The sequence below is a fragment of the Microcaecilia unicolor genome, chromosome 3 (genome assembly GCF_901765095.1).
Source record: "Microcaecilia unicolor chromosome 3, aMicUni1.1, whole genome shotgun sequence".
NCBI classification, from domain to species: domain Eukaryota; kingdom Metazoa; phylum Chordata; class Amphibia; order Gymnophiona; family Siphonopidae; genus Microcaecilia; species Microcaecilia unicolor.
The window spans coordinates 264,668,201-264,683,296 of NC_044033.1; the positions used below are offsets into that span (position 1 = coordinate 264,668,201).

The window sequence follows — 15,096 nt, forward strand, 5'->3', positions numbered from 1 at the left end:
GGGCTTGGCTGAAACAGGTACAGAACTAACTCAAACATAGAGCAGGAGCAGAACCTGGCTCAAACACAGAGCAGGAACAGAACTTGGCAGAAACAGAGCTCATGAGCCAGGAAGCAACATAGCAGGCAAAGGGAAGACAAACAAACAAGGAAGCAATTGCTTTCCAGCACCCACAGCTGGAAAGGGAAAGGCCAAGCAGACTGAGAGGCAGCAGACACAGGTGCATAACAGTGAAGTAATCAGAGACAATGCTGGCTTCTACAGACTCTCAGAATTAATAAACAAGAACTACACATACAGGGAACAGAGCTTGGCTAAACACAGAGCTTAACTATAGCAAGAGTCAAAAGCAGGGCTAGAATAAAAGCAGCAGCCAAGGATAGAGTCAAACAGATAAAGACACCAAGGGCAGGGTGTGGCTCTAGAGCCAGGCTTTCAGGATCAAGGTACAAAAGCAAACACACAGAAACAAAGCAAAGCATTGAAACACAAGACTCAAGAAACACAGAACAGACCTTCAGGAGCCAGATTCTCAGAAGCAAAGCCAACACAAGATTAAGAGACCTCTTGCAAAGGCAACGTAGAAAAGCTCCCTGGGTCCTTTTAAAGGAGTAGGCTGCTGATGTCACAAGTAGGAAATGAGGGTTGGCTTCAGGGACACCAAAGCGAGGCTTGGCTAACGGGAAGAACACAACAGGAAATGAAGCAGGGAGACCAAAGTGAGGCTTGGCTTACAGGAAGAACAATAGGGAAAAAGGCAGATTGGAGAGGTCACAGAGCTAGATACAGAGAAGCAGTAAGTCTGAACATAAGGGCACGGCCACAACCGTCGGTGATCTCAACCCTGCTTCAGGCTAAGAAATGTTTGTTGTCCACGCCCTACATGAGAGACTGGGCGCTCTTTGATTCATGGTGTTCTGGGATGGCTGCTGATCCCTTTACGGTGTTGGTTCAGCCCATTCTAGCTTTTTTTTGCAGGAAGGGCTTTCTAAAGGGTTGGCTTATAACTCCCTCCAGGCGCAAGTCACAGCGTTATAGGGGCCAACTGAGTAATTTTTCCTTGGCTTTGCACCCGGATGTGGTGATGTTTTTAAAGGGGGCCAGCCTTCTGCGGCCTCCCTTTCGGATTTGTCCAGCGTGGAACCTGAATCTGGTATTCAAGGCTCTGCAAGGAGCTCCCTTTGAGCCTTTTGAGGAAGGCTTCTTTGAAGAATCTTGCTTTGAAAATGTTTTTTCTGGAGGCAGTCTGTTCGGTTCACCACATTTCAGAGTTTCAAGCCTTGTTCTGCAGGGATCAGTTTCTGTGCTTCACGGAGGCGTGCGTCTCTATGCAACCAGTGCCATCTTTCCTTCCAAAGGTGATTTCGGCCTTTCATGTCAATCGCCCCCTGTTTCTACCTTCTTTTTGACCACAGGATTACGATGGTGATTTTTGCGTGTTGCATTTTCTCGATGTGCAGCATGCACTACTTAAATATTTGCAGACGACTAATGACTTCTGTTGCTTGGACCACCTTTTTATCCTCAACCATGTCTCTCACACATTCAGAACAGACCCTCACCTAGTATAGAATAAGTAACAACAAACTAAAACTAGAAATATGTCAACAAAAATTAAGCTGAACACTCAAGAAGCCACACTCTGCATACAGTGCAACAGCAGAGAAAGAGAAACAGTGATAAATGTCCCCCTGAGTAAATTTCAAAAACTGACCTATTCAATCACTACATTACAAATTAAGAAATACAAAAAAAAAAAGGAAAATAAAATGCCATTTTATTGGACTAAATACATTTTTAATTAGCTTTCAGAGGCCAGAATCTCCTTCCTCAGGTCAGGACAGTATACTGCTGTTATGGTATGACCTGAGGGGAAGGAGTTTTTAGTCTTTGAAAACTAATGTATTTGTCCACTCTGAAAGTTAGTAAAAAATATATTAAAATTAGTCCACTATAAAGGTATCACCTTATTTCCATTTTCTATTTATATTTATTAACATTTATTGATACGGCTACCACATATCCTAAACTAAAAATAAAGGGGTCGATATTCAAAGCAATTTAACCGACCAGAAATGGCTCTTGGTTGGTTAAATCGTCTGTTCAAGGCTAACCTCTAATTTTCAGCGGTACTTAACTGGTTAGAGCCAAACTGAAAACCAGCTATTTTGGAAGCGTTCTGATGTGGAGGCAGCACTGGTTTGGTTAAGTGTTGATATTTGGCACTTAACCGGCTAGGTTAATCACATGAATAAGACCACATAAAAGTCAGACTTATCTTTGTGCGGTAACCCATGAGTATCACACTTAACCAGCTATATATTAGCCACCTCCAGAAACCCAGAAATTCAGTGCTGGTGCCCAGACATGGCCCAGCATTGAATTTCTGGGTTTAATATAGGCAGTGATAAGCAATACGCTGATTGCCACCGGCTTAATATCGGGCGCAGAATTCTTTTTTTCTACCTTTTTGTTGTCAGGCCATTTATTTTTTTTAATTGTGTTCGTTCTAGACTCCAATTTCTGCTCTCCTCATCTTCTCTTGCCAGGGTTTCCTGTCCATTTTTCTCTCTCCTCCTTTTCCTTTTAGCTTTCTTCAATTTATTTTACTGTGTCTCTGTCCAGATTTAACTTTTTTTTTAATTATCCAGTCTTCAGTTTCCCTCGTTTTACTGTGTCTACCTACAGCTTTCCATTTCTTTCTTTCACCCCAGCTCTCCTATTCAAATTCCTCTTATTCCCCTGTGTCTCACTTTCTCAGTCCTCCCCCCACCCCATGACATCCCTGCCACTGCTGGTACTTCTCCAGACAAGCAACAGCAGTGGCAAAACAAAGTAAAGGCATCATGGGGCTGGCTCTGCAGCAGAACAGGACGGTGACATCAGAAGGTGCAAGACAGGAAGCCACCTATATGCAGAATGCAGCCTTTCGATGGCATTACCTTATTTTGCTGCTATCGCTGCTGGTTTGGAGAAGCAGCAACAGTGGGAGAGAGGTGGGGAAGGTCCTGGTGAATCCTGTTGTACAGCAGTTCAGCTCTGCTACCCATTAGTTAAAAAAAAAAAAAAAAAAAAAAAAAAGATGTCCATCATAAAATCCATCATTTCTACAAATCCTTCTTTGTTGTTAAGGATCTTCTGTTCTTGTCCCATGCTTTCCTGAATGTTTAGTATTGTTTTATCATCCAACTAATCTCATGCCTACATTCTGTTCTTGCAGGTGATCTTCAACATTTCATTTTTCAGCGGACAGGTCCTTGTCAATGATTTCCCTGTGAAGAATGGTGTTACACGAGTCATATGTCCCACTATAATATGTGAGTGTCTGTGGCAGGGTACCACATACCTTCACTACCTTATAAAACACATGCATGCAAATGCGAACAAAGTGATACAGATAAATGAACCCAAAGATAATGAATGACAAGAGCTGCCCAAAAATGCATTTCTGACAATTACTACTGCTGCCCATGTGGAAGCTTGTCAGTGTGCTGAAGCGGAGAGTATACATTTTGTATAGCATTGCACATGTGAAAACAATGCAGAGCACAGCTTATATTTTTTCCAACCCCTCTGTGTATGTGTTGTATTTGTTTGCGTGTGAGTGCGTGATCTGAAGAAAAGAGAGGAGGGACAGTTTGAATGGAATGGTACCCAAATATTCTCTTGTTTTGGAAAGAATAATAGAAACAGAGAAAAATGAAGGCAGACAAACATATGGCCTATCCATTCTGCCCATCCATGTTATCTGCTATCCCTTCCTCTCCCTTTGAGATCCAATGTACTTGTCCCAAGCTTTCTTGAATTCAGATACAGTCTTCATCTCTGCCATCTCCACCAGAAGGTCATTCCACAAATTCACCACCCTTTCCATGAAGTATTTCCTCTTGTTATTCCTGAATCTATCCCCTTACACCGTCATCCTATGCCCCCTCATTCCACAGCTTCCTTTCAGTTGAAGGAGACTCGCCTTCTGTGCATTTATGCTACAGAGGTATTTGAATATCTGTATCACATCTTCCCCAATGAGGACAAGCAGGGTGCGGTGTCCACACTGAAAGGTGACATCATCTGACAGAGCCTGGCATGGCAAGCACTCCCCAGGGTTCTTCCAGAAACCTTTGGAAGCGGCTTACTACACAGGCACGCGTCTTCTTACCCACTGACATTGTACCGGATTTCTATGCAGTAATGTGGATGAGTTTGAAGTTTGTCCCTTACAGCTCGCATGAATCTTTTCATTGAAATTTTCAGATTTCTCCTCTTGCACTCGTGTGTAAATGTTGTTTTTAGGGTTCTTTTCACTCCTTCCCAAATCTGTATGTACCACCAACCCAAAATTTGTAAGGACAAGAGACACAAAGGCTGTGTCTTGTGAAAGCAATCAGTTACTTTATTTTCCCTACTTACCAAATACAAATACAATCAGTAATTGCTTTGAGGAGAGAGACAGTGCTGCATAGAAATGCTGTCTGCGTCCAACATGCCCACAGAAGTAGGAAATACAATCACTTATATATTCTCATTAAGGTAACAAGTTATGCATGGGTAATATGACAATAATCAAACTTACTGGATATGGTAATTCTGTAGTTAATACTTATTGGATATATGCTAATAATGTGATTTGTGCTCACTGAAAATGCTGCTAGTGAGATTAGCAACAGATCATAAAGCTTTAATCACACAGAAGTCAAACAAGAGTCCCAGCAGACTTTTAATCTGTCAGCTTTTCTATTCTCTCTGGTTCTGTGCTCTTTCTGTGCAGTGTGCAGCAGCAGCAGCAGCCAAAAAAAAGCAAACAGGATGCTAGGAAGTATTGGCAAAGGAATGCAAAAAGAGCAAGAATATTATAATACCTCTGTATTGCTCCATGATGCGACCACTTGAGTATTGTGTTCAATTCTGCTCTCCATATCTCAAAAAAGATGTAGTGGAAAATGTTCAAAGAAAAGCGACCAAAATGATAAAGGGGATGGAACTCCTCCCATATGAGGAAAGGCTAAATTTGTTAGGTCTGTTCAACTTGGAAAACAGACAACTGAGGGGGGGATATGATTGATGTCTACAAAATCCCGAGTGGTGTAGAATGGGTAAAAGTGAATCGTTTCTTCACTATTTCAGAAAGTACAAAGATCAGGGGACACTCCATGAAATAGGAGGAAATATTTTTTTCATTCAGTGAGTAGTTAAGCTCTGGAACTCATTGCCGGAGGATGTGGTAACGGTTAGCGTATCTGGATTTAGAAAAGGGTTGGACAGGTTCTTGGAGGAAAAATACATAGTCTGTTATTGAGATGGACATGGGGAAAGCCACTGTTTGCCCTGGGATTGGTAGCATGGAATGTTGCTACTAATTGAGTTTCTACCAGGTACCTGTGACCTGGATTGGCCACTGTTGGAAGCAGGATACTGGGCTACATGGACCATTGGTCTGACCCAGTATGGTTATTTTTATGTTTTATGTTCTCACACAAACATAAAACCTCCATAAACACCATCTGAGCAACCAGTTAAAACATAACCCACACATAACTTTTCCACCCAACAAAACCCATGCTGTTTACCACACCCCAATATATTGCCTTAACCTGCTTACAAAACTTTAGATAATCTGCTTCCTGACTGACACCCTCTGGTAGATTATTTCACGCGCTAGGCACAACAGCTGAAATAGCCCGTAAATGGGAAAACTGCAGCCTCATATCTTTCAGTATAGGTGCACACAGTAACCCCCATGCAGCTGAGTTCAGTTTTTCAAGGGGTCCTGTCCCCATACACTTTATGGGGACAGACTTAAAAATCTCAATATATATACTTTGTAATATATGTACTACGTAACCACTATATGTATATAAATAATCTTTATTTATTATCTTAACTGTAATTATAAATACCTTAAATATGTGTAATCACCCTATTTTCCACCTCTTGTTCTATCATATCACATTTCCTATCACGTTCATTCTAATCATACACACTTCTAAACCCAAAAATATAAAATATATGAACAAGCTGTACAGACATGAGTACTAACAGGAAGTCGGTCTATGCTGATATCTATTCAGATGTCTTTTTATAACTTCTCAAGTATCACCACTTAACTTTAAATGTGGCACCTGTGCTGTCTTATCACAGTCCGTCCATTCAAAAAAGATCCTGTCTCCAAGTCCAAGTCCCGATTCGTGATTTTCCATATAAAACCGTCCTGTATCTTCCTCGTGTCCAAAGTTTGTTATTTCTTGTAGCTGTTATGTCTAAGCTTACTCCTTTGCCAATCCCAATTCACTGATTCTGGGTTCGACAGACCCACTGTTACAGCTCTTTAAACCCGACGCCATTGAAGCATTTCACCGCTAGGCATTATCAGGGGTTTAACTGCGGGAACAATGAGACAGATACCATAGGAGTAGCCACTTCTTATGATTTAACACTACAACATACTCTATTACCATACTTAAACAATACTTAAATTCAGTACCTGCATTTTAATTATATTGTACTCCGGCTGCTGCCACAAGTTTAGTTCCACCTCGGGATCCCAGAGTAATGGCGCTGCTGATAAAAAAAACGCCAGCGCATGCGCTCTCTATCTCTATAAAGCCAGGTTACTAGCTCCACCTTCCTAATGCTGTCAATCAAGCTGCAGCCCCGACCATTCTACTTCCTTATTCAATCCTGTTAGAAATACTGTGTGCCATTCAAATATGAACCTTTGTTCCATACACATCATCCTTTGTAAAATATCTCCTCCCTCTTCTACTTTAAACTGAACCAACACTACAAATTTGAAATCAGACACCTCATGCCGGGAGGTCACCCAATGTTCAACTAATGGTGTTTCCAATCTGGATAGGCGTATGTTGCTTAGATGTTGCGCCATCCGGAATTTGACTTTTTTGATGGTTTGGCCAATATACCATAACCCGCAAGGGCAAATAACAGCATAAACTACCATATCGGATTCACAATCCGTTTTGTTTTTCAAGTAGAAATTTTTGTCTTTTGCCTGATTGGGTATCCACAACCAGTTTCTAGTGTATATGGACAGATAAGCATCCTGTGCACCTAGTGTGACCCCCCTCATTACGGTGTCTGTCTCCATGTTTTTTTAACAGTTCTCCCACATTGCATCCTCTTGTAAATGCATATCGAGGTGGTACCTCGATATGCATGTATACTTTGGAAGAAAGGCGGGAGAGGGGAGGTATGATAGATTTAAATACCTCTGTGGCATAAATGCATAGGAGGCAGCCTTAATTAAAAGGAAGCTCTTGAATGAGAGGGTATAGGATGAAGGTAAATGGACACAGGCTCGGAAGTAACCTGAGACAATACTACTTCACCAAATTCCATCATAACATTCGTGGAATGGCCTCCTGGTGGAGGTGGTGGAGACATAGACTGTATCTGAATTCAAGAAAGCTTGAGACAAGTACATAGGATCTTTAAGGGAAAGGAAGGGAAAGTAGATGGCATGGATGGGCAGACTGGATAGGGTCATATGATCTTTATCTGCCTTCATTTTCTCTGTTTTTTGTAAGGGCTGATATGTGGCTAATAAACCAACAAATATGGGCACATACCAAACTGATCCCAAAAGTCCAAGACCAAAATCTTAAAAGGGCACCAAAATTCAACCAGGATCTATTGAAGGTACTTCAAAAGGGTTGTAACATGATCACTTTGTCCACAGCAGGGGCGTAGCTAGGTGGGGTTACGGGGGCCTGGCCCCACCCCCCATTTTGTCTGGGCCCCTGGTTTTGCTGGCGGGGGTCCCCAACCCCCGCCAGCCGAAGTTGTCTTCAGTGCCGGTCTCTGGCGCGCTGTGTTCGCTGAACTATGTTTTCTTGAGTCCTGACGTCCTGTATGTTCCTTTAAGTGAAACTGAGTATGCTCGGTTTCACTTAAAGGAACGTGCAGGCGCGCTGCGTTCGCTGATCTGTGCTTTCTTCCTTCTGACATCCTGCACGTTCCTTTAAGTGAAACAAAGGAATGTGCAGGACATCAGGAGGAAGAAACAAATCACAGATCAGCAAACGCGGCGCACTTGCATGTTCCGTTAAGTGAAACTGAGCATGCTCAGTTTCACTTAAAGGAATGTGCAGGACGTCAGGACTCAAGAAAGCACAGATCAGCGAACGCAGGGCACCGGAGACTGGCGCTGAATGAAGAAGGCTTCGGCTGGCGGGGGTTGGGGACCCCCACAGCAAAGGTACCTGGTGGCGGCTGGGGGAGGCGGGCTAAAATGTCCCCCCCCCCCCCCCACTTTGGTCTGTGGACACCCCCCCCTCCCCCCCCCCCCCCCCCCCCCCCCCCCCCCGCCGAGGTCTGGCTACGCCCCTGGTCCACAGATCAGCCTAGTGGCTATGTTCATCAACAGCTTCAGCTGACAAATGGTCCACTTAGGGATAACCACATAAAGCACCTTCCCAAAGTCCAACTCAGAAAAAAAAAAGTATATACTAAGGAACTTAACTGATCTGTCCTGTTCTAATTTGCTACCAGTTGTTGTGTGTACTGCCTCCTGTTGATGTAGTGGTTAAACTATAAAATCCATCCTTAAAAGTTGTTAAATGTGACTTCAAATGGTTAAACACATTACACTTAGTTTTATTTTTATTATCATTCTTTCTAAATCAAAATGGAATGTTTGTCTGGGTACCAATCTCATTCAGATTGTTCCTCCCCTCCAGGTGGGGTTGGATAGTAATGAAGTACAGTTACTTTGTTACAATACTTAAGTACAATTTTCTCTACTTTCACATGTAGCAGGTTGCATTTGTTTTGCGATACTCAGGGGGTTGGAAAGCTCTCTTCCTTCCTGCCCCATTCCTATGGGGTTCAGTATATCTGTGGTCTGCGGAAACAGACTGGGATTTACTGTACACCCTGCGAACATCCAGGAGAGCTTTTTAGTTTGACTGCTGCTGCGGACCCTAAACCCTTCAGCCCTATCAGATAATTTCATCTTGAAGGTAATGCTGCTTAATTGTAGATCTTTACAACAGAAGACCAATTTACTGTTTGATTTAATAGATGATCCTGATATAGTCTGCTTAACAGAGATATGGTTGAAATTGAGAGTAGACTTCTATCTTGTTCAGAGTGTCCTGACGTGGTTTTTCATTGCTACTTTGCCACACCCATCACACAGTAGCAGGGGTTTGGCAATCTTTTGTACTAATGGAGTCCCATTTACTTTATTTTACTTTACTGTTGGGCTCATTTTCGAAAGAGATGGACATCCAAAAAGTGACATAAATCGGCATTTGGACGTCCATCTCACAGAAACGTCCAAATCAATATAATCAAAACCGCATTATGGACGTCTTTCTCAGAAGTCCGTCGGAAGGACGTCCAAATCTCAAGGGGGTGTGTTGGAGGCGTGTTCAAGGCGGGACTTTGGCGTTCCTAAGACTTGAACGTCTTTGAACCATAATTGAACAAAGTGAAAACGTCCAGCACTAAAACTTGGTCGTTTTGAGCTAGACCTATTTTTGTTATGAATAAGGCACAAAAAGGTGCCCCAAATGACCAGATGATCACTGGAGGGAATCAGGGATGACCTCTCCTTACTCCCCCAGTGGTCACTAACCCCCTCCCACCCCCAAAAAAGTGTTGAAGAACATTACTTGCCAGCCTCTATGCTGGCCTCAGATGTCATATTCAGGTCCATGACAGCAGCATGCAGGTCCCTGGAGTAGTTTAGTAGTAGGTACAGTGCACTTCAGACAGGTGGACCCAGGCCCATACCCCCACTACCTGTTACACTTGTGCAGGAAACTGTGAGCCCTCCAAAACCCTCGAGAAACCCACTGTACCCACATATAGGTGCCCCCTTCACCTGTAAGGGCTATGGTAGTGGTATACAGTTGGGCGTAGTGGGTTTGGGGGGGGGGGGGGGGGGTTTGCACACAAGGTAAGGGAGCTGTGTACCTGGGAGCATTTTATGAAGTCCACTGCATTGCCCCCTAGGGTGCCTGATTGCTGTCCTGGCATGTCAGGGGCAGGGGCGTAGCCAGACCTCGCTGGGAGCGGGGGCCACAGCCAGAGGTGGGGGGCACTGTTTAGCCGCCTCCCCCCCCAGCCGCCACCGCTGCCACGATCCCCTTGAAAACTCCTTCCCGCCACCAACCCTCCCCCGCTGTCGCTGCCCGCCCCGCCGCCGCATTGGACCCCCCTGCCGACGATCCCCTTGAACCCCCCTCCTGCCACCAACCCTCCCCCGCTGTCGCCGCAGCCGATACCTTGTTTGCTGGCCGGGCCAGCCGAAGAGAGTCTTTTCAGCGCCGGAGTAGCGCCTTCGTTCAAGGAACTTCCTGGTTATGAGAAGCTGTTTCTGACGCCTTACATCGCGTAAGGCGTCAGAAACAGCTGATCATAACCAGGAAGTTCCTTGAACGAAGGTGCTACTCCCGCGCTGAAAAGGCTCTCTTCGGCTGGTCCGACCAGCAAACAAGGTATCGGATGCAGCAGCGGGGCGGGCGGCGACGGCGGGGGAGGGTTGGTGGTGGGAGGGGGTTCAAGGGGATCGTCGGCAGGGGGCCAGGGCCAAATCTACGGGGGTCCGGGCCCCCTCAGGCCCCACGTAGCTACGCCACTGGTCAGGGGGACCAGTCTACTAAAAATGTTGGCTTCTCCCATGTCCAAATGGCTTGACTTTGGACGTTTTAGACTTGGATGTTTTTCTTTCGAAAATGGCCGAAAATCAAAGACGTCCAAATCCAAGGACATCCATGGTATTTTTGAACGCAAAAGATGGATGTCCATCTTTTTCAAAAATGACCTTCTCACCGCTTCAGAATTTGGACGTCTTTGTAAAACGTCCAAATTCTGACTTAGATGTTTCTTTCGAAAATGCTCCTCCACGACACTTGTATCCCATATTAAGCCTGTTGAGTTCATTGTGGCTTATTATTGCCAAAAACATCAGAAAAAATAGCTAGTACAACTTCAGTGTGGACCTATAGATAATGTCAAAACATAAAAAAGGTAGCTAATGAATTAATTCATCTTCTAATAATCTAACAAAGAGAGGATTTAGATTCATTATTTATAATCTGCCCTTATCCAGAGTGGAGAACAAGCAAACCACATATAATCATAAATACAAACAACATTAGTAATAACAGACAATCTTCACAAAAACTGGAACTGCAAATACAATTAATCTGAAGCGGCAGCTGTCAGTCCAGTCAGGACAAACCATATGCCAGACATAATGCTGCTTCAACAAGTGCTTGAAAGCTGTCAGGGTTCTCAAATGCATATCCCTAGTGCTGGATCCTGGCGAATGGAGTCTTGTGTGATGCTTGCCTTCAGCCTGATAGTCAACTTGTGGTGTCTCCCAGTGATGGATCTGATGGTGGCCTCTTCCATTGCCAAGATGGTAATGGTACTTATATTCCGCCAACTCCCATATACAGATTCAAAAGCAGATAACATAAAGATCCAAATACAGTCTCACTGAATAACAGAATAGAGGAGGTAAAAAAAAAAGGGACAACATAAATTTATAATCTAATTAAAAAAAATTGAAACAGATATGCTTTTGAACGCTTACAAAATAACAAACATGAAGAAGTTGTCCTAAGTTTCATAGGTAGACAACACCATGCTGAAACTGCTTGAGAAGGAAAAGAGTGACACAGCTTTTTATGTATAACTTTCACAAAGGAAGTAAATAAGACAAGACTCTACAGCTTATGATGGAGATAAAGGAAAAGAAAATAAGGAAAATGCATACTCTGGGCATGTACCTCTAAACATCTTATGAACCTAACATACTAATTAAAAAAAAACCCAACATGGGCCTTAATAGGCAGCCAATGAAATTCCAAAAAAGTAGATGTGACATAATCCAACCTCTTCTGTCCCATAATCATCCTAGTTGCAGTATTGTGTATCACCTGTAATCTAGATACTAGACTAGCCAACAGTATAAACCATTACAGTATGTCACAACTGTCAGGAATGGTGAGCCCTTGGACCAAAGCTGGAGCTTTGGCAGACAAATCACCTGGGCTGGCACAAGGAATCAGAACAGACTGGACTAAGATAAACTTAACAGACTCAACAAGGCAGGACAAAGGTAACTAAACACAATGGACAAAACAAGAACCGGATCCAGACGAGGCAAAGAAAGAAGGCAAAGGGCCAGAACTGGAACCCAGACAGGACAAGGCAAGACTTGGAACTGGATTAAAATTGGGACCCAGAAATGCTAGACAAGGCAACACATGGCAGTAGATTAAAACTGGGTCCAGAAAAGGGCAAGACAAGGACAAGGCAGGAACTGGATCCGGAAAGGACGAGACAGAAAGAGACAAAACAAAGCACAACTAGACAGGCAAGACAGGGCAGGAGCTAGTCAACAGAATAACAGAAGCAAGACAATACACAAGGCAGGAACAGGATTCTCAAACAGGCTTGGCTGGAACTGGATTCAGGATTCTCAAACAGGATTCAAGGTTCTCAAACAGGCTTGGCTGGAACCGAATTCAGGATTCTCAAACAGGCTTGACTGGAACCGGATTCTGGAATGGGCTTGGCTGGAACTGGATTCTGGAACGGGCTTGGCTGGAACAGCATTCAGGATTCAGGATAGAGAGCAGGGACAGAACTAGCTCAAACACACAACAGGAACAGAACTTGGCAGAAACAGCTCAAGAGCCAGGAAGCAAACATAGCAGGCAAAGGATTAAGCAGACTAAGGGAAGACAAACAAAGAAGCAATGTGCTTACCAGCATCCACAGCTGGAAGGAAAAGGCCAGGCAGATTGAGAAGCAGAAGACCCAGCTGCATAGCAGTGAGGTAATTAGGGACAATGCTGACTTCTACAGACTCTCAGAAATAACAGACAAGAACTACACACACAGGAAACAGAACAGGGAAAACAGGAACAGAGCTTGGCTAAACACAGAGCTTAACTATAGCAAGAGTCAAAAGCAGGGCTAGGCTAAAAGCAGGAGCCAAGGGTAGAGTCGAACAGATACAGACACCAAGGGCAGGGTGTGGCTCTAGAGCCAGGCTTTCAGGATCAAGGTACAAAAGCAAATACACAGAAACAAAGCAAAGCATTGAAACACAAGACTTAAAGAAACACAGAACAGACCTTCAGGAGCCAGATTCTCAGAAACAAAACCAACACAAGATTAAGAGACCTCTTGCAAAGGCCTGTAGGAAAGCTCCCTGGGTCCTTGTAAAGGAGTAGGCTTCTGATGTCACAAGTAGGAAATGAAGCAGAAGCAGGGAGACCAAAGCGAGGCTTGGCATACAGGTGGAACAACAATAGGGAAAAGGCAGACTGGAGAGGTCACAGAGCTAGATACAGAGAAACAGTAGGTCTGAACATAGGGGCACAGCCACAACCGTGACACAGTAGTCTAGTTTCAACAAAATTACCACCTGAACCAAAACTAAACAATGTTTTCTTTTAAAAAGGGAGCAAATTTTTCTAAGACAGTGTAATTTATAAAGCATTTATTTAATAACTGCATCAATGTGAAACTTTAAAGATAAGGACATGTCCAAATAAACACCAATTATCTTAGAGGCGTTGTCCACCTTTAACTTAAGTTCACCAGAAAGAGACAATTCTGAAGGTATATTTTGCCCTACATGATGAACCCAAAGTAACTTAGTCTTGTCTCTAAGTTTTAAACCAGTGCCTGTGGCAAGAGCAAGTGTGCTTCTCTCTTGCTCCATCAAGAGTTACCAAGTTTTTTTTTTTTTTTTTTTGGGGGGGGGGGGGGGAGGTTGGGGCCTGGATAAGGATCAGGGGGTAGATGCCACTAGATACCAGAGACTTTTTTTTTGTTAAATTATGGGCAGGGGAGTGAGGGTGCCACTTGACACCAGGGAACCAATTTGGGTGGAAGGAAGGGGGCTGGTCATTTCAGGGGGGGGGGGGGGTGCCATGGGAATTTTTTTTCTTTTTTAATATCACAGCAGTGGGTGGAATGGAACAGGTTCTGGTAATTTCAGGAAGCTGGGAGGGTGCCAGAGTGGGGCAGAGGGAAGGAGATGGGGTCAATGCTGACTGCAGGGTCTCTATGCCATCGTCAGACCTAGCAGTAGATTTCTGGCATTGAGCTCCTACAGTAGACATCAACACACAGTTCTGTATGCTGTGTGGTGGCTTAATCAGCTATTTGGGATATATTTTACTATGCTGTGTGCTGATGCTACCACGTCAGCGCACAAGCCCTTTCAGCATACAGCTGCTATTAATGAGCAGGAAAACTGCTAGTTAAGGGCGCACTGTAGTCCGCAGTAGTTTTCTGCACTTGCCCTGGGGTCTTGTCTCTTATTGTCTAATATTAACTATCTGTGAAGATTATATTTTCACAGGAGCAAGAGCAGCAGCAACAGGGCAGTGCTGTGGGATTTGTGTCCTTTATGGATGAAATGCAGCCTCATTGCATACTGCTGTTTTCGCAGTCTTGAAGAGAAAAATGCAAGGACTTTGCCAATAAGAGGAGCTCTGTGTGACCCTTAAAGTGGAGACCACAGGCAGAGCTGTGCCTAGGCTTCCCTAAGTTGCATCAAAATATCATACACCTGCCTTTTGCCTAAACTCCGCCCTGCATATGCTCAGTCTTTCTACTAATTCTGGGTGACAGGGCCAGTGCTAGGGTTTCTGACGCTCTCCTGCAGCCTATTAGTCGGCGCCCCCTACCCACCCAGGGGGTCACTGTGGCTACGCCCCTACAGTAGCCACACCCCTTTTACCGGCCATGGTGCATATAAACAGGCATCATTGAAAATATTACACCAGTATAGGAGAAGAAAAATAACTTATTTTTCATTACAAATAATTTCTGTAAGCTGTTATAGCTCTAGTATACCCAAAATGACACAAACCAAATTAGCATACAGACCAGAAATTAGGAGAACAGTCTTGCCAAACCTGAAACAATATCAGGCTTATTTTCAAAAGAGAAGGGCGCCCATCTTCCGACACAAATTGGGAGATGGGCGTCCATCTCTCGGGGTCACCCAAATCGGCATAATCGAAAGCCGATTTTGGGTGTCCTCAACTGCTTCCCATTGCGGGGACAACCAAAGTTCACGGGGGCATGTCGGCACCG

The 15,096-nt window shown here is 44.1% G+C and overlaps 1 protein-coding gene across 1 annotated transcript in view; it reads left to right on the forward strand.

Moving 5' to 3' along the window:
* Window positions 1-15,096, forward strand: part of GINM1 (glycoprotein integral membrane 1) — a 92,387-nt gene that overhangs the window by 19,038 nt on the left and 58,253 nt on the right. Inside the window, exon 3 of the mRNA XM_030198053.1 lies at window positions 3,221-3,317. Coding sequence (XP_030053913.1) covers window positions 3,221-3,317 — 97 coding nt within the window. The remainder of the gene's footprint in view (window positions 1-3,220; window positions 3,318-15,096) is intronic.